The sequence below is a fragment of the Balaenoptera borealis genome (genome assembly GCF_965194805.1).
Source record: "Balaenoptera borealis genome assembly, chromosome: 2".
In the NCBI taxonomy this organism is placed as follows: Eukaryota; Metazoa; Chordata; class Mammalia; order Artiodactyla; family Balaenopteridae; genus Balaenoptera; species Balaenoptera borealis.
The window spans coordinates 17,040,623-17,062,062 of NC_138867.1; the positions used below are offsets into that span (position 1 = coordinate 17,040,623).

At 34.3% G+C, this 21,440-nt stretch overlaps 1 protein-coding gene across 4 annotated transcripts in view; it reads right to left on the reverse strand.

Annotated features, from left to right (window-relative positions):
- Positions 1-21,440, reverse strand: part of CDH18 (cadherin 18) — a 577,532-nt gene that overhangs the window by 114,630 nt on the left and 441,462 nt on the right. For all 4 annotated transcript variants that reach the window (XM_082380804.1, XM_082380803.1, XM_082380806.1 and 1 more), the window contains exon 5: positions 6,563-6,730. In XM_082380804.1, coding sequence (XP_082236930.1) covers positions 6,563-6,730 — 168 coding nt within the window. The remainder of the gene's footprint in view (positions 1-6,562; positions 6,731-21,440) is intronic.

Genomic DNA, 21,440 nt, shown 5'->3' on the forward strand with positions numbered 1-21,440 from the left:
CTGACTAACTCTCCCATCAAATACAACTATACAAGCTGCGCAATATACATTAAATGACTGCCATTGGAGAGAATTCAATGCAGCGAGGCTTGGATGAGGTATAGTCCTTGAGGGAAAGGAAGCATAACAAGATGAGTTGTACATTCTCAATGACTCAGGGCATTTTTTGAATATGCTGTGCTGTGGAAAAGAGACCAAACAAATTACGTACTTTGTGAAACAGAGGTTGGGGTTAAAGGGCTGGCACAGTAGCTGAAATGAGAATAAAGGCACAAAGAAGAAACTTCAGAGAAATGAACCCCAAAATCTGAATGCAATTTTCCCTGTGATAATTATAGATATATGTACTACATTTGCATATGTGGAGACTCAAGGAAAGCAAAGCTGGAAGACAAAAGACCTAAGCAGACATTTCAGCAGGCATGAGGCACCAGGAATCAGAGTTCGTAAATGCTTGTGACTCCAGTTGATATTAGAGAAAAATTAGTTTTTAGGAGTAAGAGCTACTTCCCAGGAATAAGGGGAAAAATGAAATTGACCAGTTATAACAAAGTCTAACTAATTTAGGTAATCATACTCTACATATCTGCAAGAAAACAAACAACTCTCTGTGGAGGAAGGTGACATAATCAGGAACTTCTACAATCGTTTATCCATAATGTTCAATCAATAATAATAAGATATGCTTAAAAATGGAAAATGACCAAAACCGAAAAGGAAACAAGCAATAAAAAGACCCAGATATGATGTTGATTTAGGAATTATTAGGAAAGGATTTTGAAATAATTAAGATTAAGGCTTAAGAACATATAGAAAGAAGGTGAAGAATTGTAGCAAATACCAATAATGTATATTTAATAAGTCAAGGGAAAACGATAGAGCCAAAATATGTCAATGCTAAAGCATATAGTTAATAAATTTAATACACAAGTTTAATTGGAGAATAAACATGGTGGAAAAGATTAGTGAACTAGTATATAGGTCAATATAAAATAGCTAGATTAAAAAAGAGAGAGAGAAAAAAATATATATATATAGAAGAGTAGACTGATGGTGCATACTTAAAAGACCAAACATGTATACTTTTGCAGAACCAGTAGTTAAGAAGTGAGGAAATAAGATAGAAGAAATATTTGAGTAAATGCTGACCAAAATTCCCTGGAACTCAATAAAATATAGCTTTAAAACGCCTTATAATTGAAAAGCAGATTCTTAAAAAAAGTAAATACCTCCTAGGTACAACATAGTTAAACTCCTGGAAAGTTAAGCAAAGAATATCTTAAAATAAGAAAGATCCGTTAAAGTAGAATAAACTATAGGAAAATGATAATAAGACTGAGACTGATTTTTTTAACAGACAAGATGGTGGTCAGCAGACATTACATCATTAATTATTGAAATAGAAAAAAATATCCTTAAAGCTAGAATTCCATTTCCATTGGAAATTACCCTTTTAAAAATGTAGGAAAAAGGAGGTCTATGAAAAAAACTAAAAAGGAAAAAAAATCATTGATAGTAGACTAGCACTAAAGGAACAGAAAGGGATTTTTAAAGAAAATTTAGAATTTCCTTTAAAAACAATTAATGACTATAGAAGGAAAAACGGAAAATAAAGAAAGAATAAATAGCACCAGGAAGGATAAATTATAATTGACTTAAAACATGATTCTTTAACAAAACAAAACAAAATTACAATTTCACATAAGGCTTAATTTATAAGATGACAAAAATAGCAAAAATCAAAGATTTTTGAAGTTTAAAGTTATTCCATTTTTCAAGTGATAAATTATATTTTAAGGTGGAATGAAATATCTAGAGCAAACATTAAAGAAAAATAGAAGAAAGTAAAATAAAAAATATTGATGGAGGATAAAATGAACAAAATTAAATACATGAATAATTCACAGAAAGTAAGAAAAGAGAGAAAAGAAACAAGTAGCAAGATGATAGACTTAAATAGAAATGTACCAGTAATTAATTATAAGTATAGTAAATAAAAATAAACAACAAAAATGTGAAACCAGATTAAAACAAATCAATGAAAACTTAGTGTCTTAAATAAAACTTTAAAAAAATAAGAACAATATAGTAAAAAAAGTAAAATGATGAAAAATATTATACCATCCAACTGTTAACCAAAAAAAGGAAAAAGAAAAATCTGGAATAGTTATATTAATACCAGGTAAATTAGACTTTAAGTTATGAATCATTATTAAAGAGAGATGTTTCACAATGACATACTTTCAAAGAGGAAGATATCATAACTTAAATCTGTGTGCATCTGGTAACATGATTTCAAACTATATCTAACCAAAATAAAACAAAACCAAAAAATACTAATAGAAAATAAAAGAATAAATAGAAAAATCCAGTATAATAATGGGATATAATAACATACATCTCTCAAGAGCTGACAAACAAAACATCTGTTTGGATATAGAAACTTGCAGTGACATAATGAATAAACTTGAACTAATTTATATATGTAGAAAACTAACCATGAAGCTGTGGAATTTACCTTCTTTTAAATCAAGTACCTGCTGACACTTAAAAAAAACTCTCAAGAAGTTTCAAAATATATGCCTGTAACCATGGTAAAATAAACTAGGTATTTTTTAAAGTATGCTAGAAAAACTCCAACTTGGTGGTAATTGAAATCTGCACTTCACATTCTGATGGATCAAAGGAGAAGCTTGCTTGCTTGTTTCTTTTAATTTCTGTTTCAAATAAAATATTAATGCCGAATATATTATATGCCATTTAGATTTGTTCTCATGAAAATGCAAATAATAAATTTAAAACAATGGGCCTTCATCTAAAATATTTTACCATCAATAAAATGACATCAATGTCAATATTTCCATCAGTGTTATTATCTCTTTTACTAACATTAAATTTACCCACATCAGTTACAGTTTTCTCATTCTTAGGTTTATGGGAAATACTGCCATCTACTGAACTTTTAGGACTTGATCCTCCCAATATTACATTGCACTATATCAACCCGAGTCACAAGCGGGCTAAAGTTGTTGGATGACAATTTTGCGATCATTTCAAGTTCTTAGGGGAAGTTTTGTTAAACGATCAAATTTCTACTCTTTGATTGTGATTATTTGACATGTGTTCTTCTTGTTTCCCCAAATTGGTTATTTACTCTATGAGGACAATTCTCAAATACAACTTCCTTCATTTAGTGTATAGAAGGTTTGTTTTATGAGCTTTCATGAAAGGTACTGATATTTATGCGCATTTTCTTTACACAGAATAATAGACCTCAGTGACTTTTTATCTGTCTGAGAATCAATTATGGAATAACCATAACATAGTTAAAACCAGAGAAGGAAATAGCAAGAATCTTAAGAAGCAAAATAAATTCCTTTCAATAGAAGGACTAATATTGAGGAATTACACCTTGAGATATTTTCTCTAAAGAAGAACTGGGCATCCCTTGTGTCCTTTGAGTAAGGATTCAAGCCACAGATGGGCTGATTTGTTCTCTTTCACTGTAAGTCTGACAAGTAGCTCCCTTTCCTAATTTTTCCTGCCCACATGTAGGCACTACTGGAATTGAGCAGTAGCTGTCCTCTTAGTTGAACGTGTACCATCCAATCTCTGTTCTCCCCTATAGCCTCCCTGACACTGACAGGCAACCCGCTTCCACCTGGACTTTTGTTTGCCTTGTATTCCAGGCCACTGAGTTTGCATCTGCCTAGTGTAGAGTCTTTGTAAAGCAAATTATTAGTCTAGTTCACCTGTAACTCTCAAATGCTTACTCAACACCCATTTACCTTAAATTAAGATACACTGATAACTTTAAATTAAGATACAAGATATAACAGCCAGATGTTTAAACCAGAGTCAATCAGTTATGGTAAAGCGTGGCTCTCTCAAGTGAAGAGAAAAAAAGTCAGAAGGAGAACTGTAAACAAAACAAAACAAAAACATCTTCAGAGAAACAATTAGACTACTGGGTCCGTTTGATGACTGATCTTTATAGAATTTGAACTGTATATAGATTTCATGGTGCATTTCATGGTGCTTCGTGAACGCAAGTCCTCATAGTACATCATTTGTTTTTCCTCCATGCGGTTTGCAAAGTTTCCCACTATATATCTAGCCACTTGGTGAGTTATAATGCTTGTGGGAAAATTAAAGAATACTTTACTGCAAGCTACTCTTGTCATGGTGACACCAAATCATTCTGAAAGCAGCAATGTGTTTAGTGCAATATGAGTGCACAATAAAATATCTTTTAAACAAATCAGAGTGTGAGGTTTCGGGTGTGTACTGCCTCTGTTTCAAAACACTAAGAGCATCTCAACATGTGGCAGGATTGACAGTTGTCAGTCATTCTGCACAGACTGCTACAGACTGAAGACATGTAGATCCCATTGGATATAATGAGTTCATTCAATGAGTGTACGTTTATTCTGTGTCCTTGACAGGTAAAACAATTGTTTTTCCTATGAACTGATGCTTCAGCAACTATCATCAACCAAAATAAATTGGGAATACACTTTTCTATATTCATCACCATTACAATTTTCTGTTGATTTCTAAAAATCAGTTTTAATGGACTTGTCAATTTAAAAATCAGTTTATGGAGAGAAGGAGGGAGAGAAAGAATGGGAGATATCATTTGTATGAAGATCAAGCATTTATTGAGCCCCTACTGTGTAGAGTTTGGGTTTTTCACTCTATTATAATAAGGGTTATAATATTAATATATACCTTTAAAATAGTGGTGGTAGAATCTATTTGAAAATAAGGTAGGTTGAAAATAAGGTTGGTTTTGTAAATTATAATAAAGTTTATATTCAGCTGAGTTCAACAGCACTTTTCTCATAATGAAATATGTGTATATGTATATTGTGTGGAATAAGGGATAAAATGAATACAAAAGTACACTGTAATTTTGTAAAATGACTTGAAATTTAATTATACTTCATGGCTTAATAATGTGGACTTATCTATGATTTATAATTTTCTTTCAAACATATTTTCTTCATGGAGCAAAAGCCACATAAAAGAACCAGGTCACATAATCTTATCCTTAGAATCGATATTTTAAAGTGGCTTTACCTAACGATGAATTAGTCCTGAATTTCTTTCACAATGGTCTTTTAACAATAGTAGTTTGACAGAGTATTTAAATTCGACTAATTTACTCATTCATTTAGTAATCATTTATCCAGGGCTGGGCAACGATATGAATATTTAAGGTTACAAAGACAAATCAAGCATCATTCTTACTTAGAGAGACTCACAGTAGGGGAGATATGCACCTATGGAAATAAATATAGCATAAACGTTCATGGGAAAGTGCTATGTAGAAGGAAACGAGGGTTAATTAACTCTCTGCTAATTCTGCAACAGAGTTCAGAGAAACTTGTAAGTGGGCTTTTAAACAAAGGAATGTGAGTGTGGAAAATTCTGGGCTGATTTAAGGATGTGCAAACTGTTATGTTTTCGGAACAGGCAGTATCCATTGTGTACTGAGTGTACTGAGAGCGATGCTGAGAGATAAGGCTGGGGACGGCCTTTCATACTGACTTGTGGAGAGCCTTTATTGACATCCCATGCTGTCTACTTCGTTACAGTTTTTAAACAGCATGTGTAAGAAGGACAGCTCCCCTACAGGACTTTTATGGTAATTAATAGTTATTCTATAAAATGCCATCCACAGTTTCTGCCACATTAGAAATACTCATATATGTTTCTTTCCCTTTCTGAGGGTGTCATAAACACCATTTCATTCTGAGCTCACAGAACTGACACTCTCTCCCCTTGAATTGCCTGATAGTTTGTGCTGTGTATTCACAAGGTTCATATTCTACTTTGAGATCAGACTTTATTACATTAGCCGTACCCTGTGGTTGGATGGCGTGTTTGTGTGTGTGTGTGTATGTGAAAAGTGTTCATTCCTAACCTGCAGGATTTTTTTTTAATTTCAGTCACAAAGCGCGCATTTTTGACTGTTTTGCAAGAGTAGAATGCCCATATCAAAATGTATCATGAATATCTCCATGAATTCCTTAGTGATACATAACTACTTCAGCAAATGCAGGATATCATTCCTTAGTACCACCATCTCATTTTTAGTATTTAACTGTGATGCCAACTGAAATGGATATCTAACACAATGACAATTATCTACCAGGTTCAGGAGACCACAGATGGAGTGATTTCTTTAGTCTTGTGTATAAAAGGAAGACCATACAAAACAAAATATTCTCATTTAAGATAATAGTAACATGATATTATATGTTGAAGTATAGTTGACCCTTGAACAACATGGGGGTTAGGAGCGTCCAACCTCTATGCTGTCCAAAAATGCATATAACTTATAGTCGGCCCTTTGTATCCAGGTTCCTCAGTATCTGCAGATACAACCAACCACAGATCTGATCATGTAGTCCTGTAGTACTTACTACTGAGAAAAATCCATGTAAAAGTGGACCCTTGCAGCTCAAATCTGTGTTGTTCAAGGGTCAACTGTACTTCAATCTGTTTTACATAAATGAATAGTGATAAGTGCAAATCAGAAGAAACAGGTACGTACTTTGAGGAAACCGTGGGGGGTTGTCATTGACATCTGTCAGGGTGATGTTGACCGTGGTGGATCCCGACAGCCCTCCAACTTGCCCAGCCATGTCTTTGGCTTGAATGACCACTGAGTAATGTTCTCTGGCTTCTCTGTCCATGTTATGTAAGGCAGTTCTAATAACTCCTGTAATACATATTTTAAACAAAACAGTATGGATTATACATTAAATGAGAAGCAACATAGGTATCTCTCTCTTTTTTCTTTTTTCTTTTAAGAAAAGTAGTTTTAACTGAAATGCTTTTGAGAGAACACCAGGCTTCTGAGACAAACAGTACCTTGACAATGTTATTAAAACTGTCTCATCGAAATATTTATTTATAACCACGCATCCCAAACCAATCTATTAGAGGCAAATGAAGATACCCATCTCTTGGCGGTCCTTGGGGTCACTGGCCTCTAGAGTGCGGCCCTGCAGTCCCTGCTCTTTCCTTCTGCTGGTGGCCTGAATATTTCACAACTCATTCTCCTCACAAGTGTCAGCTGAGATGTTTCGAGCAGAGGTTAATTTTCCTCCTTACAGAACAATTTACATAGTTTTCTGACAGGGTTGTCAAAGTTTGATGATGAAAAACATTGGCGGAGTGTAGACACTTGAACAAAGATTACAGGCAGGAGGCATTTTAACATTTATCAAGACTAAGAAACTGACTTTTTGTCAGGAAATAGCAACTACAATAAGAACTAGATCTAAGTACACAAGCAAAATAAAGAAAGTGATGAGATTGGTTCTAAAACTTGCATGTAAAAGTCACATTCTTTGTCTTGTAGTACCAGAAAAGAAATTTAATGCACTTTCTCATTAATTAATACTGGATTCAATAAAGAGATACAAAATGTTATATATCCATATGTAGTTATGTGTAGGTAAACACACACACGCACACATAAATTAGATAGCTTTGTCAATAAAGCCTTAAATTTAGAAATTGAAACACATTTTCTAGCAGGTCAAGTTTATGCAAGGACTATCAAACATGTCTTAAAATAAAAAATTGTCCTCATATACATGAGCCATATTAAACATAAGCATATAAATATATAAGCATACATGTGTATACATTTATATTTTATATTCATGTAAATATACACTATAAATATATTTGCTACTCCAAACATAGGTCACCATTTAACAACCACCTTTTTACTTTTATTCAAAATAGTTGGATCATGTCACTTTTGAGAAAGACACCAATGGCTTCAATCAAACTCACACTTAATTAGTTAGCAGCACAATTCACGGGACAGTGCCATTTATAATGACTGCCAACTATAGAGCTTGACAACCACTTTTGCAGACAATACGTTGATATAATGGGAGAAAATGGGTTTGTATATCCAAGTTGAAAAGATAGTCTTTTAAAAGTGGAAAGGATTAGTCAATCAGTTGTTTTGAATATAGAACACTTAACCACTTCTTTATTTTTTTCACTGAATTGATTGCATATGCAATGCTCTGAGAGGAGAGCCACAGGCCCCAGGAAAAGAGCTCTCCCTACTTTCAAAACTTGTGAACATATAATTGAGGGAATTTAGGAGAACTTTCCTGAAGCTGAATAGGAATGAAAATTATTCTTATCAAAAGAAATTATAATAATATGATAATAAATGATTCATCTAATTCGTGCATATGAAAAAGCCTCAAGCATCGTGATTAAATAGAACGTTTTATCACATATGATAATTATATAAGAAAAAATTAAATTGATGCAGAAAGGAACAAGTTAAGAATTTATGAAAATATTTAATGAAAGAATGTATACTCTCTGATATTTGGGGGGAAAAAAGATGCCATTCTAAAAAGAATACACTAGAAATGGGACTTGCCTCTGATATGTAGAAGTATGAGATTACTGTCCAGGATGTTTTACAATGAAATCATTACAATGATATTTGCAGAATATACATATGTGAAAATAAAATCTGTCATTAAAAAAGTGAATGATAGATATTTTTATGCAATTTGAATGTTATTCATTTCAGAGGATCAGAGAAGAGGAATTAGCACAACCCCTGTTTTACAGCATGGACTTTAATAATTTCATTGCAATTGCCATTATCTCCCTTCTTTTATAATACTGCTACTCTGACATGAAATGGGAAGAAATTTGTCAGCTAAATTTGCTTATGGAAAGAAAAGAGCATATCCAGAATTGACACATCTTTCTCAGAAACGATTGTTTAAGGGTTCATTTAAACTCTCGGTTCTCTTGAGAATGGCTCAGTTGCATGTGCTTAGCTATGACCTCCCCTGAGGGCACATAGGTAACTGGGGAATGTTCAGGCAAATTGCCATAGCAACATGATCCCTGTATACAATAATCTTATTCAAACATGTGGCCCAGATGCTTGTAAGCAGGGTAGTCTAGAACACAGCTGATGCACAATAACACATTTTTTCCTTTTAAGTAGACTTTATTTTCTACAGCAATTAGGTCCATAGTAAAATTAAGAAAGTAGACAGTTACCATGTACCCTTTTCCTGCTGGCACACACAGCCTCCCCAGCTAGCACCATTCTGTATTAAAATGATGCATTTGTTACAGGTGAAGAGCCTACATTGACACGTTATCACTCAAAGTACGTAATTTACGTTAGGGATCACTCGGTGTTGTACATTCTATGGGTTTGGACACATGTATAAGGATATGTATCCATCATTGTACTATTGCACAGAATAATTTAACTGCCCTAAAAATCCTCTCTGTTCCACCTATTCACCCTCCCTCCCCTCAACCTTGGCAACCACTGATCTTTTTACTGTTTCCACATTTTGCCTTTTCCAAAAAGTCATATAACTGGATTCATACAGTGTGCAATTTTTTTCAGATTGGCTTCTTCAATTAGTAAAAGGCATTTAAGGATCCCCCACATCTTACCATGGCTTGATAGCTCATTTCTTTTTAGTGCTGAATAATATTCCTCTATTTGGATGTGCCACTGTTTATTCATTCACCTACTGAAGGACATCTTGGTTGCTTTCAAGGTTTGGTGACTATGAATAAAACTGCTATAAACATCTGTGTGCAGGTTTTTGTGTGGACATAAGTTTTCAACTCCTTGAAGTAAATATCAAGGAGTGTGATTGCTGGATCTTATGTTAGGAGTCTGTTTAGTTTTGTAAGAAACTGCTAAATTGTCTTCCAAAATGGCTGTACCATTTTGCATCCCCACCAACAATGAATGAATTTCTGTTGCTTCACATTTTTGCCAGGTTTTGGTGTTGTCAGTGTTCAGACTATCACCATTGTATTAGGTGTGTAATGGTATCTCACTGATGTTTTAATTTGCATTTCCTTAATGGCACATAATGATGAAAATTGTTTCATATGTTTATGTCCATATGTATGTCTTCTTTGGTGAGGTGTCTGTTAAGGTCTTTTGTCCATTTTTTAAAATCAGGTTATTTGTTTTCTTATTGTTGAGTTTTAAGAGTTATTTGTATATTTTAGATAACAGTCCCCTATTAATAAGTCTTTTGCAAATATTGTCTCTCAGGCTATTACTTGTCTTCTCATTCTCTTGACAGTGTCTTTCACAGTTTAGAAGTTTTTAATTACTTTGAAATCCATATTATAAATTATTTCTTTCATCACTCACAACTTTGGTGTTATACCTAAAGTCAGCCTAAGATACCTAAGATACCTAATGTCATCTAGATTTTCTTCTATGTTACTTTCTAGGAATTTTATAGCTTTATATTTAGGTCTGTGATCCATTTTGAGTTACTTTTACCTAAGAGTGTAATATCTGTGTCATTTTTTTGGCATGTGGTTGTCAATTTGTTCCAGCACCATTTGTGGAAAAAACAAATGTTTCTCCATTGTATTATATTTACTTCTTTGTCAAAGGTCAGTTGACTACATGCATGAGAAACAATTGCTGGGCTCTCTAATCTGTTCCATTGGTATATTTGTCTATTCTTTCATAAATACTACACTGCCTTGATTACTATAGCTTTATAGTAAATCTTGAAGTAGGGTACTGTCAGTCTTCCTAATTTGTTCTTCTCCTTTATATTGTGTTGGCTATTCTGGGTCTTTTGCCTCTACATACAAACTTTAAAACAAGTTTTTCAATGCCTACAAAATAACCTTTTGGGATTTTGATTGGTATTCCATTGATAAAGTTGAGAAGAACTGACAATATTGTGTTTTACCTATCCATGGACATAAAATATATCTCCATTTATTTAACAATACTTCTTATTTGTTTCTTTCATGAGAGTTTTGTAGTTTTCCTCATATCAATTTCATACCTTTTTTGTTAGATTATACCCAAGTATTTCTTTTAGGGGAAGCTAACCTAAATCATATTGTGTTTTTAAATCAAAGTCTACTTGTTCATTGCTGGCATATAGGAAAGAGATTGACTTTTATATATTAACCTTGTATCCTGAAACCTTGCTCTCTCAAGACTGCATCCTTGAAAATAACTCCCACTGTGGAAAATGTGGACAGAACGCACATTCCAAGGTTAGAGAAGGGGATGCGGAGCCTCTGATTGTCTGGGTCCAGCTTGCTGGTCAACTGGCATTCACATCCTCTGGATGACCTCCCCCAATATCCATAACAACTACGACAGGTGATTCCAGGGTAAGTGGGTCAAAACTATGTTTTAAAAAGCCACAATTAGAAAGATGAAGTTCTGCCATTATGTATTCATACATTTCTTCACTTTTTATTGCCATCTTGTCATGTCAATAAAAGCATGTATGAGGATATACACACGCGCACAGACAACAAACAATATGCAATAGTAATATACATTTTTCAAAATTGTGAAGCCTTAACTCATGTACAAGACTAGGATAAACTATATTTACACAGTCCAAATAAGAATGATGTTTTGTTTTTTTGTTTGGCTTTTCTGCCATGTACCCATGGACCCAGTAGTTGTAATATAACTTATTTTTGCCTTCCAAATAAACATAATAAGGACTTACCACATGGCCTTTTTATTAAGTAAGTTTGTGAAGAAAACAACTCAGAGCAGCTAAATTAATCACCATAAATTATTGCATTGTTTGTTTGTTTAAAAACAAAGAAAACTCTCCTCTTTTCAGTAAATGCTAGGTAACTGGTAATGGCATATTCTGAGTGTTTGATATCTTCACTAGCAATGTTTACTTCAAAAATTTTAACAGGAATTTTTCCTCTTATCTCCTGTGATGCTGGGTTGAATCAACAGGATGTGCTTACCCTTGTATCATTTTGTTTTGTTTCTTATTACTTTCCCTTTAAACAATTGTAGGTGCCCCACTGCCTGCAAATTGCCTTCTGACTACTGCTTCCCAATCACGTTGCTGTGTAGGGGCCTGTAAATGGGAATGACTCTCTGTTCAATACAAGCTCATAACATTGAAACTCGTCTGTGGTCATAAACATTACTCAGTGAACCTGACTCACTAACCCACTTTGTGTTTTTGTTTCCTGACTGATGATATTCATATAGAGCAATAGACCCTCCAAAAATTTTTCTTGTACTTTACCCACTAAAAAGTATTTAAGATGGAAATATACAAATCTAGTTGATTAGATAATACCACAGAAAACTTCAAAATAAAACCCCTAAAAGTTTGGAACAAATAAACAAGCATGATATTCAAATTCCTGCAAAAATCTTCAAGGTACATATATGCATTTATAAGAGGAACTGGTAAATTTTCTTCTAGGTTTTAACTACACATACTCATTTTGGCTCAACTGCTTGTTTTGCCTCTGAATTTGTTCAATCGTTCATTCATTCATTTAAAGTCTATTATGTCACTTTGTAATGTCTATTAAAATGTATTGGAGCCCTAATGTTTCTCTAATGGGGCACAAGGGCCATTTAACAAAATCACATGAAGTGACAGTTATCATGCAACTCCAAGGGCACTATTTTAGACCTACTGAATCAGAATCTGGGGAAGTGGGCCCGGCATCAATCAGTATTTGTGACAAGCCCCTTCTGTGATTCTCATGAGCAGTCCAATTTGAGATATCCACCTACAGTTGAGAACATATGATATCTGGCCTCAAGGTGCTCATATTTCATTGGAGAATTTGCCCATTTAAAATAATTAATATGAACACTGAGAGGTTTATAAATGTTTAGAAGTTTCAATTTCTACACAATGACACTTAATATCTTGGCAGTAATAATTCATCTTTCCAACTACCTAATTGTGATGATCTAGGTACCTGGGAGATTTTTTATGTTATATATTAAATTGCTATTTGTTTCAACATTTAGTATATTATATGCTACTTCTATTCAACTACACATTATGAATTCTCCCTACTAACTTTGTAAAGATAATGTGGCTTCCATAAATTCCTGTCTACACTGAAATAAAAAACATCTAGACATTGAATCTATATGTATGTAACATTACCACAGTTTCAGAAACCTTTTTTCTTCATTTGTCACCAATCCAATGTATATTGAATGTGTCTCTGCTCTGTTTAAAATGTGGAATACAAAGACATATAGGATAGAGCTTATGACTTTAGAAGGTCATGATTAGAGTGTTTACAGACAGGGAAATGAATATGCAAATATGGAAAGTTAAGTAATACTGCAAATAGATTTTATTAAATGGAAGACAAAACACAGACTTTGAAGGTTTTAGTTATTGAAAAGGATGAGCATGACCAAGGAGTACTTTATGGGACAATGACAAGTTTGTAGGATATGGAAAGATAGATGGAGAAGTAGAGAATCCATGGAGAGGGAATCTGACATGAACAAAGGTGTGGATATAGAATGTGCACGGCTGTATTGACAACATTGGCTTCATTGGAAAAAACTGTAGGAGAATAACAGAGATTAGGTACTCATTAATACTCTCAGAATATTTCTAGGTCTTGTTCCTCAAGTGACTGAAAGTTTGAATAGCTCCACTGATGCCCCCGTGGAAAGTCAAGACTGACTACACTTCACTACTGGTCAGTTGTTACAGGCTGTGGTTGGGCAGATGCATGATTATCTCTACGGATAAATTTAGCACATTTCAGACTCTAAAGCTTCAGTGGATAACTGATTAAACTTCAGAATTTTATTTATATTTTCACTATACTATATATTTTATTTTTAAAGAAAAAATATAAGATATATGAAACACTGGCATCCCAGAATAAAAAAAAAAAATTTAACTTCAAGCTATGACTCATGGAATTAACAATCCTAAATTCATGAATGTAGACATTTTTATGATTTAGTAGGAAGATTCAATTTTTCCTCCTCTACATTTTTTTCTTCCTACCATTAAAATGGACGGTGAAGCGTTTTATTTCTGGTGAGCAGAAAAGGGTGGCGAGTTCACAGGTTTTGAGTATGGGCTGTGACCTAGGCACTCTCTTCAGGTATATAGCTCATATTTTTTCCCCATATTCTTCATGAGAGAGAAAGCTCAACGTTTAAATAACTTTCTCCAGATCAGAAATTTGCAGAAGCTGAAATATTAGCCAGGACTTCCTGACAGTAAAATCAGAATGCCACAGTGTCATTAGTTCAAGTAATGAAGTCCTTGACCTTGTAGACCCTTAGGAGAGGCTCGTACTATTGTGAAAGAGAGAGATAGGGAGGGGTGTGTTTGTGGAGGGAGAGAGAGAGAGAGGGAGAAAAAGAGGAGGTGGAAAGAGGAACAGTATCATAAAAAAAAATGGGCATTACCTTCTCTACGGATTTGGGGACATAGATCAGACAGATTCAAAGAGAATGTAGTTGTGTTTATGCATCAATAAATATGCTTCTGACCTAGAAGGTTTTATTTCAATATTTTTCTCCATTTTGCATTATGCTTACTGTTTATATCTGTTCTTAAGATTTCAATGTGATCTACAACTTCCAAAGACCAATCTTTCCAGTCAATATATTTAATAACCACACTGATAAAATCATAGGTTTGCCAGGGCATTTGTGAAGGCCAAATACTCTATAGACTTGCAGGCTTTCAGCTTAACTACTCCAGTCAGCAAGAATGTACTGAGACAGCACTCTGGGGAGAAAAATAAATAATAAACTTCAAAAAAGGCTTACGTGGGTGATGAAATTCCAATGGTGACGATGATAATGATGATGATGATGATAGAACTCTGACAGTTATTAAGTATTTGTTAATCGTAATGAGGAATATTTATGTTAAATCACTAAATCCTCACGCTAAGTCCTCACATCAACTGACTATGGACGCTATTCATATTATCCCCTTTTTTTATCAAAGAGGGATTCCAAGAACAGAAAGGTTAAGAAAAGTACCCAAGGACAGATAGGTATCATATAGTCAGTATTTAATCCATACAATTAGAATTCACAGCCTGCTGTCACAATCACTACCTTCTGAGCTTCTGATTCCTTGTGAGTCAATCGAGGAAAATACTGCAAAAGAGCCTGAAGTAGATTTTGGGAGAATGTCTGCATCTTAGTAATGTGATATCAGAAGAAATCTCTGTTTCTCTTGGCCAGTTTGGGTCCTAATAACACTGGTATCAAAGTTCTGATTATAATAAAGGAGATGTCAGGAAAACGGTGGATACAATGGGTAACCAAATGATCTGACTCCAAAAGATGAGGTTTCAGCCTTTTGTTCAACAGGAGAAAGAGTGAGAAACTTAGAAACCTAAGATTCATCTTGCTGCAAGTGGCCATTAGCTGTTTATGGTCTTTTTGCAGGGTATCAAATACCAGTACCATTAACTGTGGCTGGCCTATGATTGCTTTGACCAATACAGTGCAGTGGAAGTGATAGTATGGCGATTTCTGCCCTGGACTTAAGAGGATTGGAAGCTTCTACCTTGGTATGTATGAACTCTGAGCCTTCAGATAAATAGTCTAACTACCCTGCTAGAGACCACATAGAGAGGCCGTGAGATGGAAAGGGCTAGGGATGCATCTGAGCCCAGTTCCCCAGCTCTTCCCACTGAAGCACTAGGCATATGAGTGAACTCATCTTTGAATGAGTGCAGGTGCCACCTGAATGCTACCAAGTAACACAGTCAGTGTCGCATGGATCAAGAAATTCCCCAGATAACTCCTGCTCAACTTCTTTACTTCCAAAATCACTGTTGCTTTGAAAGTTCTGAGTTGGGGTAGTTTGCAATGGCATTCAAATTTGGAATACACACACAGACACACACATAGAAATTTGGAAACATACATATATACATATACCTATGCATACACGTACACACATATATACACACATATACATACATACATACACACATATGTACAAACACACACACATATATTCCTCACAGGGAAATAAATGATGGTTGGCTTTCTAGATCTACCCTTAACACCATTAAACCAAGACTAGGTATTCCCTAAATACTATATTCTCTTCTCTCTCCCTTACCCTCTCCCTTTCTCTCTCCTTCCTTCCCCTCCTTCTCTTCCTCCCACCCCACCCTTCTCTCCAGAGCTGGAGTGCATGTACACGTACTATACAGAAAAGCCTATGTCTAAAGTACTACAGTTATGGTACATGTATACGTATTTCATGAGTTCAGGTAAACACAGTATTTGGAAGATAAAGAGAAGAGGGAAAATAAAATTGACCTTCATATAACTGATGTGTAATGAACACAGGGAATAAAACTTCCTGTAAACACTGAAATTATTAAGATTATTATCATCTGGTAATTTGTACTCTGTGGGAGTAATAAAATTATATGTGATATTTTTAATTAAGAGAATTACATATAAATGTAATTTCAAATTTTTATAATATCAGATAAAATATTTTATTACAAGATACTGAATCCAGATATACTCTAACTTAAATATAAATGTATTGTCTTGGAAAATAATAATGAAATAATAAGAAAGAAATTTAGAAATCTAGAAGTAGTCAAGTATAATTCTCCCAAAATAGCTTATTCATGTGGTTTATTAGAAATTTAGGGGCTAAAAATACAAACACAAAAAAGGAATACTAAGTTTACTATGTAGATATTCCTTGTTTAAATATTGATATATTTTTCTATTACTATGTTTATTTTATTCTACAATTTATTTTTTTCATATGATGGTTAAAATGAATTTAAAAAGGTAAAATGCTTTATATAGGATATTTTGGGTCACAGATGCTATTTAAGAAATGGTACTTAATATGATTATATCAAAAAATTTTGGAATATTTGTTTTTGCGACAACTATATTTACAGGCATTTAATTAAGGAAAATACTAAAACATTGCTTTATAAAATATACATATACAAATGACCAACCTAAATGTCCATCGACAGATGAATGGATAAAGAAGATGTGGTACATATATACAATGGAATATTACTCAGCCATAAAAAGGAATGAAACTGAGTTATTTGTAGTGAGGTGGTTGGACCTAGAGTCTGTCATACTGAGTTAAGTAAGTCAGAAAGAGAAAAACAAATACCGTATGCTAACTCATATATATGAAAACTAAAAACGTGGTACTGATGAACCTAGTGGCAGGGCAGGAATAAAGACGCAGATGTAGAGAACAGACTTGAGGACACAGAGGGGGAAGGGGAAGCTGTGATGAAGTGAGACACTGACATATATACACTGCCAAATGTTAAATGGATGGCTAGTGGGAAGCAGCCGCATAGCACAGGGAGATCAGCTCTGTGCTTTGTGATGACTTAGAAGGGTGGGGTAGGGAGGGTGGAAGGGAGGCTCAGGAGAGAGGAGATATAGGGATATATGTATACATATGGCTGATTCACTTTGTTGTACAGCAGAAACTGATACAACATTATGAAGCAATTATACTCCAGTAAAGATGTGGGGAAAAAAAAAGAATTTGGACAGCTGGTTAGTAAATATAGCCATTGCTAATAATTAAATTATATAAATTTACAATTCAACATCATATCTTTAAAAGTATCTGAAAACATCTCTTTCTAAGTGAATTACTATATTTTACTATTATATATACTCTTGTTATTTGTTTATTTTATCTGTGTGGTAGAAATACTACAGAATTATATACTACTGCTCATCCTTTGTCAACTATATGTTCAGTGGTGTCATCTTGGTAACTTGAAAATCATGGGCAGTGGAAATATTTTTATTATGAAAGTCAGCAAATGCTGACTAAATCAAGGCTTAATCTATTTAGTTAGTGATTGTCTGGACTTGAAAAAGTAAAGGAGAAAGCATAAATAAAGCATATTAAACTCGTGTGTAGCTATTACATGCAAATAACACAAAAATTTGAAGAAATACTATTCTAACTAATGAAACCTATTGTTCAACTTAGCAGAAAAAAAAGTGGCTTATTTAATTGATGAAAAACTTAAGTTTTTACAAACATCTTTTATCTACAGGCTAATGTAAACAAAAGTATCAACCAACACCCAAGCTGGAACTAAACTCATTTGTCAATGACCTGAGCAACTTCTTTGCTGAATCAGATAGTAATCAAGCATTTATTTGCAGTAGGATTTAGTCAATATTCATTGGATTGCAACAATAGGTTGTATGTGGATGCAATCGTTTGGCAAAAAATCAATGCAAGCATTCTGTAAGAATCAATAGGCTATGTGGAATTTATAATAAGGAGTAATGTATGCATTATAATTGTTTGTAAATGGGGTGATATGTATCTTTTTTTAATCAGTGAAATTTGCTTATTTACATGCTTACATATTTTTGGTTGTTAAATATTTACTAGCACACCACTGACGACTAGCGTTAAATAGACTTGACAGAGTTCCAGGCAAAGAGTCACAAGTGCAAATGTTCTAATGTGGCTGCTTTCTGGCTTGTTGGAGGGAAACCTCTGAGGCCAGCATCTCTAAAGCAAAAAGAACAAGAAGAAGAGGAGATGAGATCAGAATGACATTATAGGCCAGATCATTTACAGGCACGTGCATTATTGTAGTGCTTTTGACTTCGGCCATAAAAGAGATGAGAAGACATGGGCAGGTTTTGAGCAAAGGGGTGATGTGATCTGACATATTTTCACATGGCTGTCCAGTGGTTAGGACTCCACATTCTCATTGCCAAGGGCCTGGGTTCAATCCCTGGTCAGGAAACTAAGATCCCAAAAGCTGCGTGCCGTGGCTGAAAAACAAAAAACATGTGCTTTGGCTGCTGTGTTGGGAATAGACTAGGTGGAACAGGGTGGAATTAAGGAGATAGGTCAAGAGATAATTACAATAAAGTTTGTTAAAACAGAAGTGAGGAGATGTCTTGAAGGTAATGTTTGCTGATGAAATAGATGTGTTGTATCAAAGAAAAATAGAAATAGAGTGTGATCCAAGGTTTTTGGATGGAGACATAGAAAACTGTTAGAAAAACTGTTTGTGGGGAGGTGGGTGGAGTTTCAGAAAGTGGTTTTGGATGTACTCTGTCATATGTGTCTTCAACCCCCCGGGGCAGAGATGTTCAGTTGGCATACAGCATGCTGGTGTTTAGAGAAGCAGTTCAGACTCTCATTATAATGTGATCAACATAAAAAGAATATCTTAGTATCTCATTAAGACTGATGAGATTAGCAAAGGAATGAGTGTATAAAAGAGGCTCAAATACTGAACACTGTCACATGCCAGTGAGTTTAGGAGAAAAGGTAGAAGCAACACAAAAGCAACGATACTTGAGACAGGGAGAAAACCAAGAGGGTGTGGCATCCTGGAAAAAGTATTTCAAGGAAGAGAAATGGATCCAGCGTGACAAATGCTGTTGCTAAGTCAAGTACGATGTCAGGGACATCATAACAGGGAATGTGGCGGCCAGATCGAAATTTAACAGTAGATATGAAATGAAGAAAAGGATATGTGAGGCATTTTGAAGGACATTTTTAAGGACAAGATGACTTATTGGAAGTAGGGTGTGAGGGAAAGGAAGTGATTCAGATGACACTCGGGCAGGCATTTGGCTTAAGAACTTGGTCAGCGGGGAATCCGTCTACAAGATTAAGAGTATAAGACAAAGATCAGTGAAGAGAGTGTTAATTCACAGCTCTATTGACTTTTATGTGCTTAAGAACTATCTGTGTGAAAAAGACTGATGGGTAGTTGAACACATGGCGTTTGTAGAAAGGTCTGGGTTGGCGAGTCAGGATAATAATGATACTTATAAAGAGACGGATGGATATAAACTCACTCTTGCCCAACATAATGAAAAGAGTGCCACTTATTATAATTAATGACCTAAATTGCTCTCTACTGAATCTTTATTCCTTGTATCATGTACTAAAAAATTACCAATCAGGACAGAAAAAATTTACTTAAAAAAAAAAAAAGGTAAATGAATTAAAATCAATGTATCTAATCTTAGTGAATGTCAAACAATAAATGACTATTTTGACTGGAAATATCATTACTTTGTTCCTTCTATAAAATGACTACTGGATGGACAGAATTACCCAAATTAGTCCTTTATGTTAGCAAGGTATAATTCAAGTGTAGTCAGAAAGTACTATAACAGCTTGACTACACTGAACTTTCCTCAACCAAATTTGAAGGATTTTTCTTGCACAATATAAAGATCATTCAGAGATACTTAGAAAAGTACACAACGTGACCCCAAAGGTGGAAGAAAAATGATTTGTAGAAAAAAATAATTTAAGAAGCGGGGAGTAGATTTTTTTTTTCAGTCACTAATTTGAACTGTCTATCCATAGCCTCCTTCCGCCACTTATTAATTAGTTATCAATGTGGCCCTTCCTTTGCCAAGCTATGTCCTACAAGACATCTGGCAACTAGAACTAATATAATATATAAAACCTGCCCTGTTGTAGCTTTATATTTTTAATGTCGTTTCTAAATTCCCTAAAGTAGCATATAGGCTTAGTATGGATCCATTGTTTCTTGTTTTTTCGTTTTGTGCGTATGTATGTGTTTTGTCTTTGTTTTGTAGCTAAGAATGTTTGTGTCTTGTGCGTTGGACAAGGATTCTACAGTTTGGAAGTGGCTGCTTTCTAATTTTCGTATCAAGATCTTTTTTTCACTGAATCACTTGCCATTCAATATATTTTCATTTTGTCTCTTAGTAGGAAGACCAGGCAGAAAAAGAACCAGGCAAAGAAAGAACCTAAGGCAGCCTAAGTAAGTAGAACAAATACTGTATTAATCAATGTAATATATTACAGACTGAATATAACAATCTGTTTCGCTGGAAATATTTGAGAATTCTTCATATAGAGTTATTTAGAATTTGAAGAATGAGTTATATTAGAGAACAAGAAAATAATCAGACAAGACTATGGAACAAGGATTGAACCAGGAAGAGAATTAACATGGCAAATAATGGCTGAGGAAGAAAGGCTAAATGAGGCATTAATTTAGTTATTTACAAACTTTTTCTATTAGAATAAACCCAGAAATCATATCGCTTTTGTTGATTTAGCACTTTTCACTGCTTATTTTAACGCTGTTCACTCTTAGGGTTCCAGAGAACCTATAGATGTCTCTCCAGTGCCTCAGGCACCATTTATCAAAGTTACTGCATGAGCTCACCAAGCAAGGGTTTATACATCTTGCTTTGCAGTATTTCCCTTTCAGAAATAATTCTAAAAGGAATTAACTAAACAGAGAGCACCAAATGTGAGTAAAGGTAAGTCATAAGCCTGAGATATTTCATGCATATGGGCAATTGAGGTGTATTAAGTAGGAATTTTGACATATTTTGACATTAGTTCAGAAGCAGTAGCATAATATATATATAAACATAACTCTTTCCAATTTTACTCCTTCATTATGTCATTTGAGATCCAAACTGATTCTCAGTTTGTCAATTTTTGCTTCGCTTTGTAACAGAATTTTTTTTACTCAAGCCCTTGATTTAAAAATATATTTTTACTTCTTAATCTCTCCTTGTAGTAACTTTGGCAAGGTCACTGGACCAGCCATTTCTCAAA